The sequence below is a fragment of the Carcharodon carcharias genome, chromosome 7 (genome assembly GCF_017639515.1).
Source record: "Carcharodon carcharias isolate sCarCar2 chromosome 7, sCarCar2.pri, whole genome shotgun sequence".
Taxonomy (NCBI): Eukaryota; Metazoa; Chordata; class Chondrichthyes; order Lamniformes; family Lamnidae; genus Carcharodon; species Carcharodon carcharias.
Genome location: NC_054473.1, coordinates 122,416,151 through 122,440,909, shown reverse-complemented (window position 1 = coordinate 122,440,909; position 24,759 = coordinate 122,416,151). Strand labels below are relative to the sequence as shown.

Genomic DNA, 24,759 nt, shown 5'->3' with positions numbered 1-24,759 from the left:
GTAAAATATAAAAAATAATTTGAAGTTCAGAATATACTGGGGCATGACAGTTTCAAGGATAACTATCACCTTTGCATTAAAAGGAGTGGATTTATTCTTTTTATTTACAATTTTCCAGTTTCCTACTCCTGCTCAGAAGATTATAATCACTGTTACCTGTTGACCATCCAGAATTCAGTTGCAAGTTTTCTGTTCCAATCATTCTCCATTCCATTGATAACTAAGAGGATCGCACTTTCCATCCTCTCCTGACCCACTCTAAAATTCTTGGAACTGAAGAACCTTTCAGGTGATCTGTTGGATCTTGGTAAAGCCATGTTCACTCTAAATGGTCAACTTCACCAGTTTGTTTTCTGGACTGTTTCTGATTCCAGTGATATTTACATTTCTGAAAATAATATCCTTTTGAGGCTGAGGCAAAGCAAGTTGTTTAGACGGAATCATCATCACCTGAATTAGACATATTAATTTTTAAAAAATTCATTCATGGGAAGTGGGCTTTGCTGGCTGAGCCAGCACTTATTGCCCATCCCATTTGTCCTTGAGATGGTGGTGATGAGCTGCCTTCTTGAGCTGCTGCGATCCATGTAATGTAGGTACACCCACAGTGCTGTTAGGAAGTGAGTCCCAGGATTTTGACCCAGCGACAGTCAAGGAACAGCAATATATTTCCAAGTCAGGATGCTGAGTGACTTGGAGGGGTACTTCCAGGTGATGGTGTTCCCATCTATCTGCTGCCGTTGTCCTTCAAGATGGTAGTGGTCGTGAGTTTGGAAGTTTCTGTCAAAGGAGTCTTGTTGAATTCCTGCAGTACATCTTGTAGATGGGACACACTGCTGCTACTGTGCGTCGGTGGTAGATGGAGTGCATGTTTGTGGATTTGGTGCCAATCAAGCAGGCAGTTTTGTGCCGGATGGTGTCAAGCTTCTTGAGTGTTGTGGGCAAGTGCCAGGCAAGTGGAGAGTATTCCATTGCACTCCTGACTTGTGCCTTGTAGGTAGTGAATGGGCATTGGGGAGTCAGGAGGTGAGTTACTTGTCACATGATTTCTTGCCTCTGAACTGCTCTTGTAGCCACAGTATTTACATGGCGAGTCCAGTTCAGTTTCTGGTCAATGGTAACCACCAGGATGTTGATACCGGGGGATTCAGTGATGGTAATACCATTGAACGTCAAGGGGCGATGGTTAGATTCTCTCTTGTTGGAGATGGTCATTGCCTGGCACTTGTGTGGCCCGAATGTTACTTGCTACTTGTCAGCCCAAACCTGGATATTGTCCATGTCTTGCTGCACTTGGACATGGACTGCTTCAGTATCTGGCGAGTCGCGAATGGTGCTGAACGTTGTGCAATCATCAGCAAATATCCCCATTTCTGACCATATGATGAAAAGAATGTAATTGATGAAGCAGCTGAAGATGGTTGGGCCTAGGACCCTACCCTCGGGAACTCCTGCAGTGATGTCCTGGAACTGAGGTGAGTGACCTCCAACAACCACAACCATCTTCCTTTGCGCTAGGTATGGCTCCAACCAGTGGAGAGTTTTCCCCCTGATTCCCATTGATTCCAGTTTTGCTAGGGGTCCTTGGTGCCACACTTGATCAAATGCAGCCTCGATGTCAAGGGCAGTCACTCTCACCTCACCTCGAGAGTTCAGCTCTTTTGTCCATGTTTGGACCAAGGCTGTAATGAGGTCAGGAGCTGAGTGGCTCTGGCGGAACCCAAATGGGCATCAGTGAGCAGGTTATTGCTATGCAGGTGCTGCTTGATAGCACTGTTGATCACCCCTTCAATTACTTTACTAATGATCGAGAGTAGACCGATGGGGCGGTAATTGACCGGGTTGGATTTATCCTGCTTTTTGTGTACAGGACATACCTGAGCAATTCTCCACGTAGCCGGGTAGATGCCAGTGTTGTAGCTGTACTGGAGCAGCTTGGCTAGGAGTGTGGCAAGTTCTGGAGCACGAGCCTTAAGTATTATAGCCAGAATATTGTTGTACCCTTTGCAGTACCCAGTGCCATCAGCCATTTCTTGATATCATGTGCTATGAATTCTTTTGGCTGAAGACTGACTTCTGTGATGCTGGGGACTTCCGGAGCAGGCCATGATGTATCATCCACATTGGCACTTCTGGCTGAAGATTGTAGCAAATGCTTCAGCCTTATCTTTTGCACTGCTGTGCTGGGCTCCTCCATCATTGAAGATGGGGATATTTGTGGAACCTCCTCCTCCAGTGAAGGTGACAAGGGCAAGTGAGAGAGGATTAGAAGTAGCAAGATGGAGGGCAAACAGTGCAGACTTGTACATGAGGGAAAATGAATAGGGGAAATGGAGGAGATACATAGACCCAGATGTTATAGAATAGACACAGAGATGGTGGCTGTAAGTTAGAGTGAAGACCATATTATAGTAATAGCAGGTTTCTCAAGATATGCCTCTAATGAGCGCTGCTCTCCATTGCAAGGGTCAGATTGTGAAATTACCCCTGTTACAATGGGACATTAACAGACTTAGTGAGGTGGCAAAACTATGGCAGATGGAGTTCGATGTGGGGATATTGAAGATTATTCACTTTAATTGTCATAAAGAGAAACTGGAATATTTTCTTACTGGTGAGACTGGAAGCTGTGGAGGAGTAAAGGGTGTCCATGTTTACAAATCCACAAATCACTGCTGCCATTTTGCCATTTCCTTTGTAACACTTTTAACACTTTCCAGTTCATATGATTTATTTTCTTGTGTGTGTGTTTATCCCAATGGTGTGGCCATGGTGCAGCACAAGGCCTGGATGGCAGCTGGAGTTGCTGAGGTCACAGGCAGAGGGGATTTGGAGTGGCTGAACAGCCTTGGGGAGTCCTGGGTGAATTGCTTGGGCTGTCCTAGCTGATGCTCCCCGTCCCTGTGAGAGGCTGGGGGGCCCCTCCCTGAGGAGGAGGAGTTCCTGGAGGGAGATTGAGGTGCCCCACTACCCTCTTGCCTAGTCAATGCTTGAACGCTCTCCTGGCTGAAGTGATTGTGTACATGTCCTTGTTCATTTCCCTCACAAAGTCCTGGGCCAAGGTTTCCATGGCAATCGCCATCTTTCAATGTTGACCTTGGTGTGCTGGCATGTCGGCGTAATGACATCAGACTGAACGCGCACGGACTCCTCAATCCTCCGCTCTAATCCAGTGACAGGCTCTGCCAACCCTGCCTGAATTGCCCGTGTATGTCTTTGGAGCTCCAACATCTCTAAGGGCTGAGTCCACAGACTCGTCATCGGACTCGGACTCAGCAGGAGCCTGGCCTCCAGCAGTCCTCCAAGTGTCAGTGAGCTTGGATGTCCCTGCCTCTGCCTGCTGTGGACCTGGTTCGGAGCTGTGCTCACCAAATGGTGACCCTGAACCTGTTCTAAAACTGGGTCCCCCGCGGTGTGTGTCTCTGTGCTGGTGGAGGGTGTGGGTGAATGCAGTGACGGCTCTGCATTCAGTGGGTCTTCAGGACTCTCATCCGAGGTGGTCTGGGGACTGGGGCTGATGGGCTGGCTGCTGGAGGCCCTCTTCCTTTTCCTGCTGGTGCCTGTTAAAGAGAGAAGATACAATTAGTATCTGGATTCTCCGGAGCAGAAATTTCCACTTTGTTTCTGGGGGAGGGGCACCTGAGGTCTTCAGATTCTGATGGATAGAATGAGCTTGGGTGGTCCCAATGGTCTTTTCTCATCTTTTTTTTGTATGTACATATCCCTAAACAACAATTGAAATGGTGTGACATGGAATAGAATAATCGAGTGGTTACAGCACAAAGAGGCCATTTGGCCTGTCGTGTCCATGCTGTCTTTCTGCAAGAATAACTCCACCAGTCCCACTGCTCTATCCTTTTCCCCTGTAACTCTGCAAATTTTGTCTTTTCAGGTATTTACCTGATTCCTCTTTGAAAGCCCTGATGGAATCTTCCTCCATCACACTCTCAAGTGGTGCATTCCAGGCTCCAACCATGCGCTGGATAAAAATGTTTTTCATCATATCGCTGTTGTTTCTTTAGGCAGTCAACTTAAATCATTGTCCTCTGGTGCTCTAGCCTTCAGACAATGGGAACAGTTTCTCTCTCTATCCAAGCTGTCCAGACCCTTCATGATTTTGAACATTTCTATCTAGTCTCCTCTTACCCTTAGTGACGTGGTGAATATAAAATGGTGAATATAAAAATAAAAGTTTTCTAACCTTGTCCCCTGACATGGTCCCTGTGAAACCTGCAAATGATCCAGGACAGAAAATTTGGATGATTTTGGGTTTGCACATGCAAAGGAATTCCTGGACTGCTGTGGAAGCATTTGGTTCAAATTCAGGGCAGTTTAGTTTTCTATTTAAAGTAGGATTTTCATTGTTGGACGACTCAGGGTTTAGTTATGTAGAACATCTTAATGTAAATTGCATTTAAAATAAATAAGTATTTTATATACCAGCACAAATACAGATTTGATCATGAAAAGGTAAGTTTGATAAGTAACATTTTTTGTGAAGATATTCCCAGGAAAAGCCAAATGGTGGAATTATTGCAGCTGTGACTTATCGCCCCCTCCCCACCGCCTCCATCATTCCGACACATCCCAGCAGTGGAGCAAAGGCATCCAGTTGGTTTTGACTTCCTGTGATAGTGTGAACCAGGATTGTGAATCCACAGCTCATTTTACATCCCTCTTGATTTTTATTCCCCATGTTTCACTATTACACAAAGTTAGATCCACCCTGATGAGTGAATTCCTGTTATTATTATCTGGTCCAGTGTTAACTTTCTGTTTATTTTATAGCCTGGAGTCTGAGCTAAGTAAGGTAATGATGGAAACGGACTTTTCCAAGGACTGTGAAACCTTTGTAACTCCAAATGTCAAGGCGGCCGTGATCAAAGTTGGTTTCCAAAGCAATACAGAATTTGCTGTTACTGCCAATTTCTCTTGGGTAAGTGTTTTCACAGGGTTTTAAACTGAATAGTAAGGGAAAGGAATCAAACTTTAGGAAGATGTAGTAAACCAAAGAATAGAGACAAGGCAAGAGAGAAAGGCATTAATATGGGAAATGATAAACAGACCATGACAGGAAGGGACAGAGCACAAATCTAAGAGTAAATCAGCAGATAAGGCTAGATGCTACAAAAATAATAAAAGGAAAAAACTAAAGACTCTATTTAAACACATGCAGCATTCAAAAGAAAACAGATGAAATGATAGTGCAAATAGAAATAAATAAGTGTGATCTGATAGCAATTACAGAGACATAGAGACATGCCTACAGGGTGACATAGATTGGGACCTGAATATTGAAGGGTATGTGACATTTAGGAAGAACAGGAAGTTACAAAAAGGTAGAGGGGTGGCTCTGTAAATTAATGATGGTCTTAGCACATTAGAGAGGGATGGCATAAATTCAGGAAACCTGGATGTACAAGTGGTTTGGGTTGAGGTGAGAAATGATAAAGGCAAGAAGTCCCTTGTAGGAGTGGTGTACAGGTTCCCTAATTGGAATTACATGTTAAGACAGCGTATAAAAGAAGAGATAACGGGAACTTGTCAGAAAGGTACAGCAATAATCTTGGGGGAATTTCTATTTTCTATACTAGCCCTGGTATTGAGCAAAGAGAGGATTAATTGATAACCTTCTAGTGAAGGCAACCCTAGGTAGCAGCGATCATAATATGATTGAATTTTACATTTGTTTTGAGGGAGAAACGAGTGCATCAAAGGCTAGTATTTTAAAGTTAAATTAGGGCAATCATGAGGGCATTAAAGTGGAGCTAGCCAAAGTGAACTGGAAAATGAGGTTAAGGGATAGGTCAATAGAGGTTTAGTGGCTGACATTTAAAGGGATATTTCAGATTACACAGAATAGATACATTCCAATGAGAGAAAAATTCCAAAGGGAGGAACCATCATCTGTGGTTAACTCATAAAGTTAAAGACAATATCAAACTTAAAGACAAAACTTATAATTACACAAGGACGGGTAGCAGGTCAGAAAGTTGGAAGGAATTTAAAGAACAGCAAAGAATGACAAGAAGATGAATAAGAAGGGTAAAATGAGTATGAGAGAATGCTAGCCAGTAATATAAAGATGGATAATAAGAGTTTCTATAGATTTTTAATAAGAAAAGAGTTAACAAAGTGAGAATTGGTCCTATAAAATGTGCGTCTGTGGAATTGATAATGGAAAGTAGGGAGATGGCGGATGAATTAAACGGATATTTTGCTTCAGTCTTCACTACAGAGGACAGAGTAACATCCTGGAAATAGCTGTAAATCATGAAATGGAAGGGAATGGGGAACTTGGGAAAATTACAATCACCAGAGGAGTGGTATTGAGCAATTTGTTGGGGCTGTGGTGTGGGCTGACAAATCCCCAGGTCCAGATGAACTTCACCCTAAGGTCTTGAAAGAAGTGGCTAGTGAGATAGTTGACGCATTGGTTTTATTTTTCTAAATTTCTTTGGATTTGGGGAAAGTTCCATTAGATTGGAAAATAGCAAATGTAACTCCTTTATTCAAAAAGGAAGGGAGACAGAAAGCAGGAAATTACAGGCTAGTTAGCGTAACATCTGTCATAGGAAAAATATTACAACTTATTAAAAATGTTATAGCAGGGTACTTAGAAATATTTAAGGCAATCAGATAGAGGCAACATATTTTTGTGAAAAGAAAATCATGTTTAACCAATTTATTGGAATTCTTTGAAGGAGTCACATGTGCTGTGGATAAAGGGGAACCAATGGATGTGCTGTACTTAGATTTCCAAAAGGCATTTGATAAAGTGCCACGTCAAAGGTTATTGTGGAAAATAAAAGCTCATGGTGTAGGGGGTAGTGTATTGGCATGGATAGAAGATTGACACAGTAACAGGAAACAGAGAGTTGGCATAAATGGGTTGGCAGGATGTAACGAGTGGTATGCCACAGGCATCAATGCTGGGGCCTCAACGTTTTACAATTTGTATGAATAACTTGGATGAAGGGACCAATGAAATGGTTACTAAATTTGTTGATGACACAAAGGTAGGTAGGAAAGTAAATTGTGAAGAGGACATAACGAGGCTACAAAGTGACATAGATAGGTTAAGTGAGCGGGCAAAGATCTGGCAAATGGAGTATAATGTGGGCAAATGTGAAATTGTTCATTTTGCAGAAAGATTAAAAAATAAGCTTATTATCTAAATGGTGAGAGATTGCAGAGCCGACATGCAGAGGGATCAGGATGTCCTGGTTCATGAATCACAAAAGGCTGGTATGCATGTACGGCAAGTCATTCGGAAAGCTATTAGAATTTATTTTGAGGAGAAGTAATTACAAAAGTAGGGAGGTTATGCTTCAGTTGTACAGGGCACTGGTGAGACCACATCTGAAGTACTGTGCACATTACTGGTTTCTCTTTTAAGGAAAGATGTAAATACGTCAGAAGCAGTTCAGTTGTCCAGTGACAGCGTCAATGAAGACTGCAGCTGTCAAGGGAGGCTGTCAGTGACGTGTGTGCCATGCTGAAGGATGAGATGTGACCCATGGGCCTCGGTGACACCCAATGCCCATGGCCCTGAAGATAACCATGGTACTGAACTTCAACACATCCGTCTCTTTCCAGGGACCCACTGGGCACACATGCAGCTTCTCCCAGGAAGCAGCTCATCTTGTACCAAGGAGGTGAGCAATGCCTTGTTCAAGAGGGCCGGTGACTCTGTGCGCTACCAGACCCACCCAGACAGCCAGGTGGAGGAGGCCCTTGGCTTCGGGACCATTGCTGGATTCCCCCAGGTGCAAGGGTGCCATCGATTGAACACATAAGAACTAGGAGCAGGAGTAGGCAATTCAGCCCCTCAAGCCTGCCCTGCTATTCAATCCGATCATGGCTGATCTCATTTCAGCCTCAACTCCAATTTCCCACCCTCTCTCCATAACCTTTCAACCCGTTACTAATTAAAAATCTGTCTATCTCCTCCTTAAATTTATTTAGCGTCCCGGCATCCACTGCACTCTGAGGTAGTGAATTCCACAGATTCACGACCCTTTGGGAAAATTCCTGCTCATCTCTGATTGAACCCTACTACCCCTTAGCCTAAAACTATCACGTCTCATTCTAGAATGCCCCACCAGGGGTAACATCCACTCTATGTCTACTTTGTCAATCCCCTAAGCATCTTATATACCTCCAATTAGATCTCCTCTCATCCTTCTAAACTTGAGTGAGTATAGGCCTAAACATGTGACCATCAAGGCTCCCATGGGCCAGCCAGTGGCCTTCATCAACAGGAAGGGCTTTCCATTCCCTCAGTGTGCAATTGGTCTTCAACCACGGAAAGTGCATTATGCAGCTGTGTGCCTGGTTCCCAGGGAACAGTTATGATGATGACAAACTTCGGCAGTGCTAGGTGCTACAGCTGTTCTTGCTGCTCCCCCATCCCCTGCCTCCACACCTTCAAGAATGGATCCTTGGGGACATTGTAGACATGCCTACTGGCATCTGTGAGGAACCCTCACACTGCAGCAGAAGAAATGTACAATACCTGCCACAGCTTGACCCGAGCGATGAATGAGCAGGTCATTGGACTCTTAAAGATGCGATTCCGTTGCCTGAACTGATCCAGTGGAGCGCTGCAGTATGTCCCAGAAGTTGGGGGGGGCGGTCTCATATCATCATGGACCCTGTGCTCTGTGTAACCTGGCACTGCAGAGAGGGGGTCCTTTCATCAGGAAGATTGATCCTCACTCCTCAGCTGATGAGGTGGATGTGGAGGAGGAGGCTGAGCATGTGGGACAGGATGATGAGTTCCTTACACTGGAGACAAGGGGCATTGAGAGACACACAAGAGAGGCTCAGGACAATCTCACTCACACCTGCATCCTGTAACCATGATATCCTTTCATTGCCTGTCTAATAAAAACTCAAACTCACTATGGCAGGACATCGGCTCCTTCATATCACTCACTATCGCTGAGCGCCCAGGCTCCACACAGTGACACAGCTGAGGAGATGACCAAACTCGGCCTTCCCCTACCCAGACAAGCAACTGAAGGTGGAAAGATACAGGTTCCATCGACAAGGCAGCAATAACTCCATGAATGACGCACATCACAAAAAGCGTCATTTCAATAAATTACTGACAAAATCATCCTTAACATGTACAAAGTCTAAACGCCTGTGAGGCCGTTGTGCATTGAGATACTTTTTGACATGGAATGTTGCAATCTGCTGCCACCGTATATGCTGAGGATCTCGATTAGACCTCCAGGGATCTGTCTCTGTGCTATCTATACTGAGTAAGTTATTGAGACTGACGAGGGTCCTGGTCGAACACTAGTATCTGAAGTTTATTACTAGCAACAGCCATACGCAGCCCTGCACAGGCCGTGATCTAGCCTGGGTCCTCACAGTTACATAGGCTGATCACTTGACTATATGCCTGACTCATAGGATGTACGTCGGCCGGAATTTCACAGCCCCATTGCGGCAGGAACCGGGCTGTAAAATGCGGTGAGCCATTCTAAACTACATTGACTTCGGTGGGATTGTAAAATCCCGCTGGCGTAAAATTCCAACCATAGAGTCTTGCTGATAGAGTCACAGGTAGTGGTGAGCATCTACGATAGAGAGCACAGGAAATAGTGAGCAGATAACATGGAGGCTGTACTTTAATACTCCAGCTCACACACGGTGATGTCACAGTGATGTCACTATGCAGCTTCTTAAAGGTACATGTCATTGTCTGCATTGGCAGCATTGGCAGGCACACAATATCACAACATCCCCCTTTCCCCTTTCTGATGGAAGAAAAACTTGGTCAGAACAAAGGTAACAGTGAAGCTCATGCATGACAAGATTGAGTCATGGTATGGAATCTTTATACATGAAGATAACGCTTTGCTGGGCATACGGCATGACCGTTTCTTGTTCTTGTGTAGTTTTCAGGGTGTTGTGTTGTGTCCTGTGGTTGCACATTCTCAGCTTGTGTTTCTTGCTGGGAATTGTTCATTGCAGGACCATCTTGTCTTATAGTGTGGCTAGTTGTGTTGTCCCCTATAACTGATATAACACCGAGTCATCGTCATTCTGACCTGCCTGTGGTTCAGCAAGCACAGTGTGTTTTGCACATGTCCTGACAGGTTGTCCTGTATATTGGGGACCGTTGTCTGAAACGATGGTTTCAGGCACACCAAACATTCTGAAAATCACAGTGAGTGTGTCAGCAACTGTAAAGCTGGCTGTGTCCTTGGCAAACGAAAGGGAATTTGGTAAAATAGTCGGTTACCAAGATGTAATCTTCACTGTCGAGGTGGAATAAATCAATGGTTATTTTCAACCATGGGACAGAGGGGATTTCATGTGGTAACAATGATTCTCTGCTCTGTTGTGGTCGGTGCAAGTGGCAGGTATATCATGTTTGTGTCAATCTGTCAATGTCCTTGTTAATACTAGGCCAATGGACTGATTCTCTCACAGGCATTTCGTTCGTTCTGTGCCCATGCGTCCGATGTTTAGGCGGCTTAACATGGTTTGATGCATTGCCTGAGGTATGAGGACTTGCTTGCCGTTGAATATGGAAACTGGGCTTCTGGAGATGTCCAGTTTACCTCTGTAGTGCCGGAATGACCGAATCCGTTCATGAACATCTGTGATGTGATTGGGCCAACCAGCGATAATAACTCCCTTCAGCTGTTGTAGCTGTGGGTCTTCTTGGGTCACCTGTTGTAGCATTTTGGCTTGACTTTGCCCAAAGTAGTTCAAGTCAATGTGGAGATTGTCTTCCACCTCATATTCGATATTGTCCATGCGGAGGTCCAGACTCACATCTTTGTTGTTGGACGGGTTGCGTAACTGACTCGGGGTGCCAGAGATTACCATTTTACAGTCTGGTTTATCTTGGACATCAAGGTCATAGCCCTGAATCTTCACCAGTAGGCGCTGGAGCTGTGATGGTGAGTGGTTTCCAGCAGATCATCTCCAGCAGCTTGTGGTGTTTGGACCATGAAGTTTTTCCAAACAGAAACATGTGGAAATGTTGAAAACCAAATGCTATTGCAAGAACTTCATGTTCAGTGTTAGAGTATTTGGCTTGTGCAGTGGTGAAAGCCTTTGAGCAAAAGCAACAGGCTTGCATTCCTGTGGTAAGCACTCACAAGACTCTTTTGTGACACATCCACCTTGAGTGCAGTGGGTTTGGAGGGGTCGTAGTATCGCAAGACACATGAGCTCAAAGACAGGGCTCCCTCCAAACTCTGAAAAATGTGCTGTTGGTCTTCTTGCCATACGTATGGTGTGTCCTTCTTGAGGAGGTTCCTGAGCGGGGAAACTTTGGCTGCAAAACCTGTGATGTACAGAGATAGAAAGTTGAAAAACTGAAGACACCTTTGCGGGGTTGTCCTTGTGTTGTGGGGTAGGCATCTTTTGTACATCTTCTATTTTGCTGGATCAGGCTGAATACCTTGAGAGGAGTAGATGGAGCCAAAGAAGTTGATCTGACTCTCATTGATTTGGAGAGGTTGAGTAGGTTGGGCCTGTACTCAATGAGAGGCGACCTTATTGAAACATAAGATTCTTAAGGGGCTTGACAGGGTAGATGCTGAGAGGTTGTTTCACCTTGTGGGAGAGTCCAGGACCAGAGGGCATAATTTCAGAGTAAGTGGTTGTCCATTTAAGGCAGATGAGGAGGAATTTCTTCTCACAGAGGGCAGTAAATCTGTGGAAGTCTTTATCACAGACGGCTGTAGTTTTTGGGTCATTAAGTATATTCAAAGCTGAGATGGACAAATTTTTAATCAGTAAAGGAATCAAGGGTTATGGGGAAAAGGCAGGAAAGTGGAGCTGAGGATTATCAGATCAACCATGATCTTATTGAATGGCGGAGCAGACTCAATGGACCACATGGCCTACTTCTGCTCCTACGTCTTATGGTCTTATGGTCCATAAGCACATGTAGGTTGTTGTCATGTTCTGCTTTAGCCCTGCAAAGAACTGTTATGTCTTCAGCGATGCACAGGCACCAAGGTACATCTATGATGCCGTCCATGTGTTGTTGAAACACTTGGCTCACGAGAGTCCAAATGGTAAGCACACGAAGCAATGCCGTCTAAAACGTGCATGCAAAGTGATGATGTCTTGTGATGCTAGTGCCAGATGGATGACTCTCAGGACCTCGCCACTTTTCACACCCGTTTTAGGCGGCATTGCTTCTGTCCATCTCAGACTTGAATATACTTAACAACATTCTTAGCGTCTCTTACGACCACAGCCGATGTTATTTGCTGAGCCAGTCAAATCCAAAAGGGAAGCTTGTCTTACTGACCAGAACCTTTGTTTAGCAATTTGAAAACAAGGGAAAAGCTACTGATCCCAGAAGCATAGAATCCCAGTGACATTTTTTGGATTTTAAATTAAAAGATTTATTAACAAGAAGAAAATAAAACTTAAGCACATAAGATTACAGTTACACAATTAAAACAGTTTTACAAAACATTCCCAAAAAACCCACTTGGTCAGAAAACACAAGTAAACTACTTGGCACAGCTCCCTGAGATTTTGAATGATAAGAATCCAGTAGTATTACCCAAGGCAGAACTGCTGTCACTTTAGTAAAAGGTATACCACATGACTTCTCATTCTCTTGCAGTCTGCTGTGGAAATCCAAAAGAAAAGTTTAGAAACAGACTGCTTTCTGAAAACAAAGTCTGCTCTGGTTAAAACTCGATGACTGCTTCAAATTCACAACTTCCACACCTTCTCCCAGCACAGATCTGGTTTCAGGCCATCTCCCCCACACAGCCACATAAATCAGCTAAACATCTTTCCTTAAATATCTTTTTCCCCTTTCATATTCGATTTCATTGTCTTAACCATCTCTTTGAACTCAACTGTTGCAAAATATAAAAATCTTTCATGTTTTCCTATTGCCTCCACTTTCAGGTCAAATAAAATTTAATAATCTTCCCTTCTTTATTTATAACCTTTGTAAGTTGTAAAAGTCCCTTGTCATTTCTAACCTCCCCTTTGAAATTTAACAGCTAAAAAGTCAAGTTCCTACCTATCACCTGCTGCAAATTTTAAAACCCAACCTATTTACTCATACATTCAACTTCACAATAGTCTTGCATTACAAATGGATGCACCCAGCACCTTTATCTTCTTTATCTTTCATTGCTCAGTTCCCACAGCCACAGACTGTCTTTACTAACCTACCTCCAGTTAAATTAATCATACACATGCACACCCTTCTTTACAGTAAGCCACCATATTCCCAAAATATTAGAATAAGAATATCCATCTTCACACAGTCCAACTTCGAGAAGTATCCTCCTCCTGCAAGCTTGGGGTTCAGTCCCTCAAGTGTGGGGATTTTGTGAGGACATCGCTTTAGTGCCAAGTTTAGTCGCCTTGGATCCAGGCATAAATACAGAGAACCATCATTCTTTAATACACAGGTAACAGAATTATATCAGTGTTTTTGTCGTGAGTTTTGAACTCTGGGCTTGTGTGCTTGGTTGCGTTTATGACACATTATTGCTCAATGTCCTTTGGTGGAACATAATTTGCACATGTTGAAATATGCTGGACACAGCCTGGGTAATTCACCAAGGCTCCTTCGACAGCACCTTTCAAACCCACAAACACTGCCATCTAGAAGGACAAGAGCAGCAGATACATGGGAACACGACCACCTGGCAGATTCCCTCCAAGTCACTCATGCGTCCTGACTTGGAAATATATTGCCGTTCCTTCACTGTCACTGGGTCCAAATCCTGGAACTCCCTCCCTAACAGCACTGTGGTTGTTCCTACAGCGCATGGACTGCAGTGGTTCAAGAAGGCAGCTAACCACCATCTTCTTGAGGGCAATTAGGGATGGGCAATAAATGCTGGTCTAGCCAGTGAAGCCAACATCCCTTGAATGAATTTTAAAAAGTGTGTAAGACCACACCACATGCAGGTTTTGGGTGTCTTTAATGTTTTGGTTACTGCAGCAATGGTAGATTTGTGATCAAGGGCTTGAAGGGGCTGTTCCCAGCCACTAATGCTTCAAATTTTCTACCTCCATCCAATCGTGCATTTATTGTGTAACCTTTGGTATTGTCTATTAGCGCTTCCCTGAAAGACTGGATGGGTGTTGAAGTGATGACAAGCTTCACCAATCTCCCTGCAAGGTCTTTGGCATTGAAGTCGCATTCGGCTCCTTTGCACCAGCACTTACTTACAAATTGATCAATGCTTTCACTTGGCTGTTGTTTCTATGCCATAAACTCTTAGCCTGCGAATTCTAAAGTTAACTCGGATCTTTAGTTGATCTTCAATGAGTTTGAAGATTTTATTGGGGTCCCTTTGGTCTTCATCAGATAGACCTGATGAGTTTATATGCATTAACCCCTCCTTGCCAACAGCAATTAGTCATTAGGCAGCTTTTTCCCTGGTCCTGTACCTGCTGATCTACAAAGTGTAAGCACATCTTCTGTCTAAAGAATTGAAATTCTGCAAGAAGATCTCCTGCTCACCAGTTCATAACCAAATCTTTATTTGCCGGTGTGATGTTCTTGGTTATTCGCTGTACTGGGTGTTACACGAATGTAGTTGCTGTATGCTGTATCTGAGTGTGACTCAGATCTGAGTCGACTTTCTGTTGTCCCTAAATGCTGCAACAATGTACTATTGTTGGCTCTTAACAGTGGTGCTGCTAAGGAGAAACTTACTTTTTTCTTTCTCTGTCTTGTATGTTTTAAAAGTAGCTCTTTAGATTCTTGGCTTCTTTTAATCTGGCTGGAACTAAGGAGAAAGGGTTTTAAGTTGCAGATCTTTAGATCGCAGAGATTTCGCTTTGCTAGCTGTTTCTGTTGTTGTATTGAAACTGTGCAGTTTTATTCTGCTGGGTTGCTACCGCGCCTTGACTGACAGGACAGGAAGGCTGGATTTGATGCCAAAACTGAGAGAACAAAATGACAGAACCGCCCGACAGTTTAGCTGAGCTCTGCCGAGAGCTGTTGAAACTTGCCTCTCCCGGCCCTCTCAGCGTGGGGTACTTTTGTTCGAACAAATTTGACACTCAAGCCTTCACTGTTAGGATGAGTGACTTCTAAATAGCTGATCCCAACATTCAGATAAAACAAAACCTTTTGCCCAAATTACTGAGCTTGGAGTGAGGTCTTCACTCGCATCTGAACTCCGATGTCTAGTGGAACTAGTCTCTATGCTTAATTTCAGATTCCAAGTCCTTGCAGTTGAAGAACTGTTTTTTTTAATTAAAGCTCCTGAACTGAGGTCCCCTGTGAATGATTTCCCTTAAAAGGCAGTTGGGAGATTGAAAACAGGGCGAGATGAGAGGCAGTCAGGAGATTGAAAACAGAGCAAGTGGAGAGGCTGTCGGGAGATTGAAAATGGGGCGGATGGAGAGGCTGCTGCTGCAGCCACTGCAGGTGCCGGGGTCACTGGCTGAGGGCGGAGAAGCCGCTGTTCACAATTGGAGCTCATTGAGAGGATCCCCCGAATTCAGGCAGCAGCTTCCTCCCCTCCACCTGCAGCTCCCTACGATCCGGAAATGGAGGAGCAGCTGGAGGAACCTCATGGCCTGAATAGACTCTCCCTTGTCCCGACATGTGTGTGCTGAGCTCCTGGAACTGCCAACAGATGTTCTCTCACCTCTAGATGCAGCTGCAGCAGATGCCATGTTGCCGAATCCAGAGGCCCATCATCAGCCTGGGACTCAACATGGGCCTGGCCTCCAACAGTCCTCTGACTGTCAGTGACCTCGGTGGTCACAGCCTCCATCAGCTGCTCAGGCGAGTCTGTGATGTTCTCACCAGCTTGTGACACTGAATCGAACTGTGACGGATACCCACCGACGTGAGAGTATCTGCGCTGGTCGAGGGTGGGCTGATGTGACCGTGAATCCTCTGAAGAATCCTGCAGCTCCCTGGACTCAGTGGCTGGCCGTCCTTCTGGAGAGCGGGGCCCTGTATGAGGGAACATAAACAGTTAGGGGCTGAGGGCTTCACATCTCCTCCTCCCATCCCTGCCTGCTGTGGACCTCCATGTGTCCGGTGCTGGAAACGTGAACTCAATGCATCCTCGCTCTCAGCTCACGGCCCCAGTTCCACCTTTCACAATTACCCAGCCGCCCTGGTCTCCTGCCTGTTCGAGGGGCGGCTGGAGTTCAGGGGTATTCGGTACAGTCCCTGGGGTGCGGGGGTATATTCAGCACAGTCACTGGGGTGCAGGGGTATATTCAGTACAGTCACTGGGGTGCAGTGGCGTTCAGTACAGTCCCTGGAGTGCGGGGGTATATTCAGTACAGTCACTGGGATGCGGGGGTATATTCAGCAGTCACTGGGGTGCGGGGGGTATTCAGTACAGTCGCTGGGGTGCAGGGGTATATTCAGTACAGTCACTGGGGTGCAGAGGTATTCAATACAGTCATTGGGGTGCAGCGGTATATTCAGTACAGTCACTGGAGTGCAGGGGTATTCAGTACAGTCACTGGGATGCGGGAGTATATTCAGTACAGTCACTGGAGTGCGGGGGTATTTATTGTCCATGGGGATCTTCAGCATTCTTGCTGAGCTGGTTCTGATGATGAAGATGGGGCTAATAATCCTTTAAAGATACTGCCAGCAGCTGCCTTTCAATCGGGTGACCCTGAGATCGGGATCTTGTTCCCACTCCCGCTTGTCCATTGGACGGTTCCCTGAGCTCCATACCATGGTCGAGGTTGGGCCTTTAGCTTGGGCACCAATGACAGCCACTTCCAGACTCCTCGCCAAGATGGAGAGCGCGGGAATTCAATTCAGCCCCTCATTCAAAACTGAAGCTCCCTGAACTTCCAAATCCACAAAGATCTTTTTCTCATCTGATTCTCACTAAACAATCCTGAATTATTCGTTGGCTGTGAAGTGGGGAACATCCTGAGGTTCTGAACTTTGCTGTAGAAATGAAAATTCTTTCTTCCATCAGTAATGAAGCTTTCAGTTATAGATTGTCAAATCCTTTGAAATTCAATCTCTGCCTCCTTCACCTGGTCACCATGGAATTATAAATAATAAAACTTTTCATTGTAGGAGCTTGTTCAGCTAAATGAGATCCAAACCATTGAACAATATATTGTGATTATTGTTGTACAGATGGGTCCTGATGGTCAGATGATGTTTGCTGCTGTTCAGTTTCAATTGGAATATAGGCTCAGCCCATCTCTTCTTCCGAGAGCCGTTCTCACTCAATTCAAGCAGAAAACCTCACTCCAGGTAACAGAGTAAATTACTCCATCTGAATCTGCAATGATATGGATTCCATACACTCAGTGTTGATATTTGTTATTAAGTTTGTATTTTAAGTCTGGGTATTATTCACTCTCTATCTGTAACCTGCTGTTTTTACTATATTTCTGGGGCGGCTCCAACTCACTTCAGCTAAAGTCAGTCTTTAATCCATGGGATTCAAGTGAACAAGAATTTAAATTTGCAAACTTCCTGACCACATCTGAGTATATCTGAGTTCTTCCATCCCATCTCCTCCCAGATCCCATGAGAATATCTGTTTACCCGTCAAACATCTAACTACAGGGACAGAGTATTGAGCCAGAAACATTAATGACAGCCTGTTCAGAATGGGGATTTTATTGAATGAAAAGGGGAGACGGGGCCTCGATATTACCGGGGAGGTGGGGAGGGTGTGGGAGAGCCCAGCAGTGGGTGAAGAAGCTGATGAGGCCGGGATTGTGGAGGTCCTGCCGATTGGAACAGGAGGAGCTCATTTCAATAACTCTGTGCAGCATCCTGATTGACAGCCAACACAGACCTCGCCCGACTCGAGTCAGAACATTGGGCAAGATAGGAAAGACTGGGTTTCACAGTGAGTAACTATGAGTTACAATCCGACTCAATTGCCACTCCACTGGAAGCTTTTTATTCATTCATGGGATATCGGCATAGCTGGGTAGGCCGCCATTTATTGCCCATCCATAATTACCCTTGAGAAAGGTGGTAATGAGCTGTCTTCTTGAACCACAGCAGTCCATGTGATGTAAGTAAACACACAGTGCTGTGAGGGAGGGAGTTCCTGGATTTTGACCAGCAACAGTGAAGGAATGGCAAAGTTACAGACAATAGAGTTAGGAGGCCACAGTCTGGAACCTGTGGGGAAAGTCTAACCAATTAGTAGGGTAGGGTAGTCCTTGGTCTATGATTGGGATGAAGCACAAAATCTGGCTTGACTGAATACAGCAGGGCAGAGTGTTTAATTTGGGGAATTTGGTGAGTGAGGGAATTTTAAGTTTTGATGTCTTTCTAAAATCTAGTCAAGTTTGGCTTTAGCATTTAACTGTAACATTAAATTGTAGTTTCTTTCAGTCTTAGTGATGAACAAGCTTTCTGCTGGAGGCAGCTGCAGTTAGTTAATTCGGTGGCTATTCCCTAGCCAGCAGGTCCTGACTCAGGTCTCTGGAATTTCATCTAATATGAAGACAGGAGGCTTTTATGCAAAAGCACAAAGTAAATAGCACTAAGTCCAGTTCAACTGAGTACAAAGAAACAGAGCGCTTAACTCAAGGGAATTTGGTAAGTGAGGGAATTCATCACAATGAGGAAGGAAGTGTTGTTCTGGTCTTTTACAGAACAGTGATCTAAGAGAGGTAGCCAGAGACAGCCGAGACCTGAGAGCTGCAGTCCAGAGTCATTAATTAGATGAGAAGGCAGGTGATTGGTTTGTGAATTTTTAGGTTTCATTTTCTTTCTCTAAACTGGGCCAGTAATTTCAGCTGGTATTGGGGGTGTAGAAGTATTCTATTAAATTTATAGCTTAACTAATTAAACTCTTGAATATAACTACAAATGATATTTGTTGAATGTTAGGTGATATTTCTAAGCTTGAAACGTAATTAGTTAATGGAGGAATCTTGAACGAAGGGGCACAGTTTCAGGATAAAGGGTCTTGCATTTAAGATGGAGATGAGGAGGAATTTCTTCTCTCAGAGGGTTGTTAGTCTCTGGAATTCTCTTCCCCGAAGAGCAGTGAAGGCTGCTTCATTGAACATATTCAAAGCTGAGTTAGACAGATTTTTGATCAACAGGCAGTCAAGGGTTATGGGGGACAGACAGGAACAGTTGAGGCCATCATCAAATGGCCATGATCTTATTGAATGGTAGGGCAGGCTGAAGGAGCAAAACGGCTTACTCCTGTTCCTTTTTCTTATGATCATATGAGTCGGCTGAGAATAGCAAATGGGGGAGGTGGGGGAGGGGTATGCTGATGGTTATGATGGGGAGGACTAGAACTTCAGGCTGAGGAAGATGAATGCCTCCAGGTAAGAAGCTGAGGAGCAGCACTCCTGCCCCTCCTGGTTCACAAGGAGCTTAAAGCCAGACAAGGTTCAATGAAAAACTTAGCCAGGCCATTTCCAACCAGTTGGCTCCTCCAAGAAGTCTGCTTCTTGATGCCAGAGAGTGCAGGATATCCCTGGTCCCGAGGTTAAAAATAAATCACAGCACTGCTTACATCATCGGCCATGACTTTTGCATGTTGTCTAGTTGTGTCTGATTTCAGTGGGAGCTTTGTCCAGTGCCTGGATTGCACTGTGACAACAGAGGCTGGGAGGTAAGTTTGTTACGATCTGGTTAGGGACCATTAACATTTAGAGAGAATTCCAAACATCTTGTTTTAACCAGTATAATTATGCCACATGATTTCACATTCCTAAACAAGAACAAACTTTATTGTACATGAAAGACTTAAACGAGTACTGTTAACTTAATATGGTTATAAGTACGTATGTTTTGCACTCAGCATTACTTCTTACTTTCCCCAAGAATTCTCTTATCAGACACATCAATCTCAAAGTTATTTACTTCTGCAGGGACCACCCATAAGTATGAACAGCCCTCTGAAAACTATTTTTAATTCTCTTCAGTTCCAGCTCCTGAATGGATGCCACAGTCCCTTGTTCTGGTTACTTTTCAAATCCTTCCAAGTTAATCTGCTGGTTTCTTTCTTTGCCACAAAGGTCTGTGAGGACCATTGCAGACTCTTCCATGAGTTTCAAACTCGGCAACCTTCCAGCTCCTGTTCCCTTACAAAATTCAAACTGAGATTAAGCCTCACCCACATTCAACACAGTGAATGATGAAGTTAGTTTTTCACTCTGCTTACAGCACAGGCCTAGGTAACGATCATTTACTTCATCTACCTCTTAGTGAACATCGAACCACACCAGATCCAAATTGCAACTGAAACTCTTAGCAAACACCCAGATATATTGAAACCAGAGAGCCACCCAAAGTTCCATCCATGTCCATGACAATGTGGCATGCTCTGGGATGTTCTCAAACAGACCTTCAGGTTAATTATCTAATTATTCATAATTTACAATTTCTTCTTTGATCTGGAGAAATAAATAGATTTTGCAACTTTTTCAGGTTCAGTGAATGATTTTAAAGTAATTTAGCTCCACCTTCCAAAACAAAAACATCTATTTGCACTGCCTTTACTGCAAAGATTACAGACAGTCTCCACCAAAATGCTCACAGATAGGTTATGCATTGTTTAAGATTCTCCAGCTGTTGTTTTATGATCTTGCTTTTCCAGCTATTAATCTCTTAAGGCAACATGGTCACAACCTTTTAAGTGTAACAGGCTCCAAGTTTGTTTAATTGATTTAGCCCATTTTCTACAGTTAAACTTTAATTCCTAAAGTAAAAGCGAAATTTGAAAATACATGAATGCTGAATTGGATATTTGCAACTGGTTGGATTCGTCAATTCCACTACCCTCACCTGCTCCCCTGGTCACCAACCTCGCTCACTAATCGAGAGGTACAGGTATCAAAGAGGTATCAAAGCAGGAGGAACCCATGGTGTCTGAATTTGGAAATTTGGAAATTTCATCTGGGAGATCCTAAAACTGACTGAGTTCTAAGAGTAAAGCTGGGCTTTCCCATCACCAATACATTTCACCTTGAAATTGACAAACTTCACAGAAGTATCTGCTGCAATTTCCTTTGATACCTCATTTTTTAAAATCAGTTTTGGCAAAAAGCTAAATCAATTAATGTGGTAAAGGTTACAGCCTCAAGTCCCCAGTAAAACCTGGATGTTGTGACTCCTCTATCGTGGTCAGTTGTAGTTTTGATATATCTGGTATTTGTGGGGTCTTGGCAAAAAAGGATCATGAAAGCTGCCTGATTGTTATAAAGACCATCGGGTTCCCTAATGTCCTTCAGGGAAGAGATGCCACATTTACCTGACTCAACCTACACCAAGGTCCCTGTCCTGTATGGGTGATTTTTAATGTCCTCAAGGTGAGTTGGGATGAACAATAATACAGCTTTGCCAGTTGTTGTGTTCAGTTATTCTGTGTTTGACTATGTGGGTCTGTTTACTATTGATGCTCACCGTACTTGATTTGTTAAGCCTTTCTGCTTGATGAGGGTGATGATGCCTTTCCTCATGGATTCTAACATGCTGCCAGCCAGAAGCACTCTTGTATACTTCAACAGGTCTGGGCCGATCCAGTCCCACAGAGTCCAATACAAGTCGGCCAGTAACCATCACTTCTGGAGTTTTACTCATCTTAAAGGACCTGACGGCCTTTGGCAGCTCATCCAGAGCTCAGACTGTTCAGACTGTTCTGCGAATTGTTGTCTCAGACCCCCATGATAGAGGACAGGAAGGACTGGGAGGCTGTGCTGTCTGTGGGTTTCACATCCTACAATCCAGCATAAAAGGCTTTGCTGATTATCTGATCCTTGGTATGTCAGTCTGAGATGATGTTACCGAGCTGCCTTTTAGCTTCAGGCTGCTGATCGCAGAGCGCTCTCTGCGTACCTTTGGGAAGAAGAAACACTAGCACGTCTCATCCTGCTGCACAGAACGGACTCTAGACCAGAAGATGATCTTGGAGGCCCCCACAGCAAAAAGAGCGAGGCCTGCTGGCTCTTCAACTATGGAGATCCTGCTCATATCGACCCCATGAACTGCAGCAGGAGCAGATTCTGCCTACTTTTCTGGAGTCACGACCTTTCCCTCTGAATCAATCTTGCCTTGTGAACACCTATGAGGATGAAAAATCTCTTGATGTTTGCCTTGAGCACTTCCCACCATTGCTACAGGGACTCAAAGAGGGTTTCTCACAGTTCTCCAACTTTTGTATCTTTTTTGAATTCCTTGATGTTTTCTGGGGTCATCAGTTTCGCGTCCAGCTTTCATCTCTGGATGACATGTGGAATTGTGATATAGTAGCCATCACTGAGACGTGGTTGAGGGAGGGGCAGGTTTGGCAGCTCAACATTCCGGGATATAGAATCTTCAGGCAAGATAGGGGAAGGGTAAAAGAGGAGGAGGCATTGAATTATTAGTTAAGGAGTCGGTTACTACAGTAAGGAGAGATAATATCTTGGAGGGGGCATCGATTGAAATTTTGTGGGTAGAGCTTAGTAATAGAAAAGGAGCACCCACATTGTCAGGTGTTTATTATAGACCCCAGATAGTCAGCAAGAAATTGAGGAGCAAGTACATGCACAATTTGTGGAGGCTTGTAAAAGCAATAACAATAGGGTAATTATATTAGGTGATTTCAACTTTCCCAACATTAATTGGGATAGACATAGTGTTAAGGGCTTGGATGGAGTGGATTTCTTGAAATGTGTCCAGGAGAACTTTTTAGATCAATACATAAAGGGTCCAACAAGGGACAGCGCAGTGCTGGACCTAATTCTGGGGAATGAAGCCGGACAGGTGGCTGAGGTGGTGTTGGGGGAGCATTTTAGTGATAGCAATCACAACATGGTACATTTTAAGCTTGTTTATGCACAAAGAAATAGACAAGTTGGAAACAAATGTTTTGGATTGGGTGAGAGTGGATTTTAGTAAAATAAGGTAGGATCTGGCCAAAGTAGACTGGGAACAGCTACTTGTGGGGAAATTTACTGAGGAGCAGTGGAGGTGGGGGGGGGGGGGGGTGTGGAGGGTGGGGGGCGGGGGGGGTGGTTGTTCAAAAAGGAAATGGGGAGGGTACAGGCTCAACATGTTCCCACTAGGGTGATAGGAATGAGTAACAAGCCCAGAGAACCATGGATGACCAGAGATATTGAGGATACAATGAGAAATGCTGAGGTGATACACTTTGGAAGGAGTAATTTGACAACTATTCAATGAATGGCATGACACTAGGAAGTTCTGAGGAACAAAGGACCTTGGTTTGTGTGTCCATAGATCTCTGAAGGCGGAGGGGTATGTTAGTGGGGTGGTGAAAAAGGCATACGGGACACTTGCCTTTATCAATCGAGGCATAGATTACAAAAGTAGGGAGGTCATGTTGGAGTTGCATAGAACCTTGGTGAGGGCCACAGGTGGAGTACTGTGTGCAGTTCTGGTCGCCACATTATAGGAAGACTGTGCTTGCACTGGAGGGGGTGCAGAGGAGATTCACCAGAATGTTGCCTGGGATGAAACATTTAAGTTATGAAGAGAGGTTGGATAGACTTGGGTTGTTTTCGTTGGAGCAGAGAAGACTGAGGGGTGACCTGATCGTGGTGTACAAGATTATGAGGGGCATGGACAGGGTGGATAGGGAGCAGCTGTTCCCTAGTTGAAGCATCAGTCACAAGGGGGCTATAAGTTCAAGGTGAGGGGCAGGAAGTTTAGGGGGGATGTGAGGAAAAACTTTTTTACCAGAGGGGTGGTGACGGTCTGGAATGCACTGCCTGGGAGGGCAGTGGAGGCAGGTTGCCTCATATCCTTTAAAAAGAACATGCTTGAGCACTTGGCACATGATAACATTCAAGGCTATGGGCCAAGTGCTGGTAAATGGGATTAGGTAGGTAGGTCAGGTGTTTCTCAAGTGTCGGTTGCAGACTCAATGGGCCGAAGGGCCTCTTCTGCACTGGGTGACTCTGTGATCTCCCTCAACCAATCCTCTGGTCTTCCTGAAGGTGACAGTCGAACCAGCAGGAGGGAGTGGCCAGAGAAGAACTCTGGTTTGACATCAGTGGATCTGACCATGAACACGCGGGATCCAATCAGGAAGTCTATCCTGGAACGGATGGACTTGTCTGGCCTCGACCAGTTGTATCCACACGGTGCCCCATCTGCAAGGTTGCTGACGATGTTGTGCAGCTTGGAGTCTTTTATTGTTTTCATCAGGAGTCTGGACAAAGCGTCCAGTTTGCTGTCGGCCCTGCTGATCGCCCACCTGGATTGATGCTGCAGTTGAAGTCACTGCCTAGGGTGACCAGGCTGGACATTGCCAGCAGCTGTGGAAGCTGCTGAAGGATGGCCAGCCACTCACTGTGAGTTGTATGTGTTGATTAACCAGAGCAGAGTGTTTTTGGACATTACGTCTGCTACAGAGAGGTGACCGCCCACCACCTCCTTAACTTAAGGGATGGAAATTTCCTCCCCACAGCAGAATGCCCAGACCAGAGGAACAAGAACCATTTCATCCTGACCACATCGATGGTCCATGGGACCACCATTGTGACTGCTGCCGGAAGGTGCTGTGGTGCAGTATACCACACTCCTGCAGAAACAGCCGGTCAGCTTTGACCTGGGTGGGGTACCTCAAGGTTGGAACACATTATGTAGTAGACTTAACATTTTGCATATTAAGGGAGGCAATATTTATACCCATGAAAACTGTGTCACTCACAGACTCGTTGTCTGTGACAGTCTCGGCCTTGGGTGTATTCCTGCAGACCCATAGGCTGGATCCTCCAGTCCCTTCATGGAAATTCCCATCAAAAGTCAATGGACATTTTGCTGGTTTGCCAAATTTTCTGTCATGCCTT

The 24,759-nt window shown here is 44.7% G+C and overlaps 1 protein-coding gene across 1 annotated transcript in view; it reads left to right on the top strand.

The window, feature by feature from the left end:
- LOC121280036 overlaps positions 1-24,173 on the top strand; it is a 47,601-nt gene extending 23,428 nt beyond the window's left edge. The window contains exons 5-9 of the mRNA XM_041191665.1: positions 4,789-4,936; positions 17,108-17,227; positions 19,524-19,574; positions 21,552-21,723; positions 23,905-24,173. Coding sequence (XP_041047599.1) covers positions 4,789-4,936; positions 17,108-17,227; positions 19,524-19,574; positions 21,552-21,723; positions 23,905-24,173 — 760 coding nt within the window. The remainder of the gene's footprint in view (positions 1-4,788; positions 4,937-17,107; positions 17,228-19,523; positions 19,575-21,551; positions 21,724-23,904) is intronic.
- Positions 24,174-24,759: the final 586 nt, after the last annotated feature.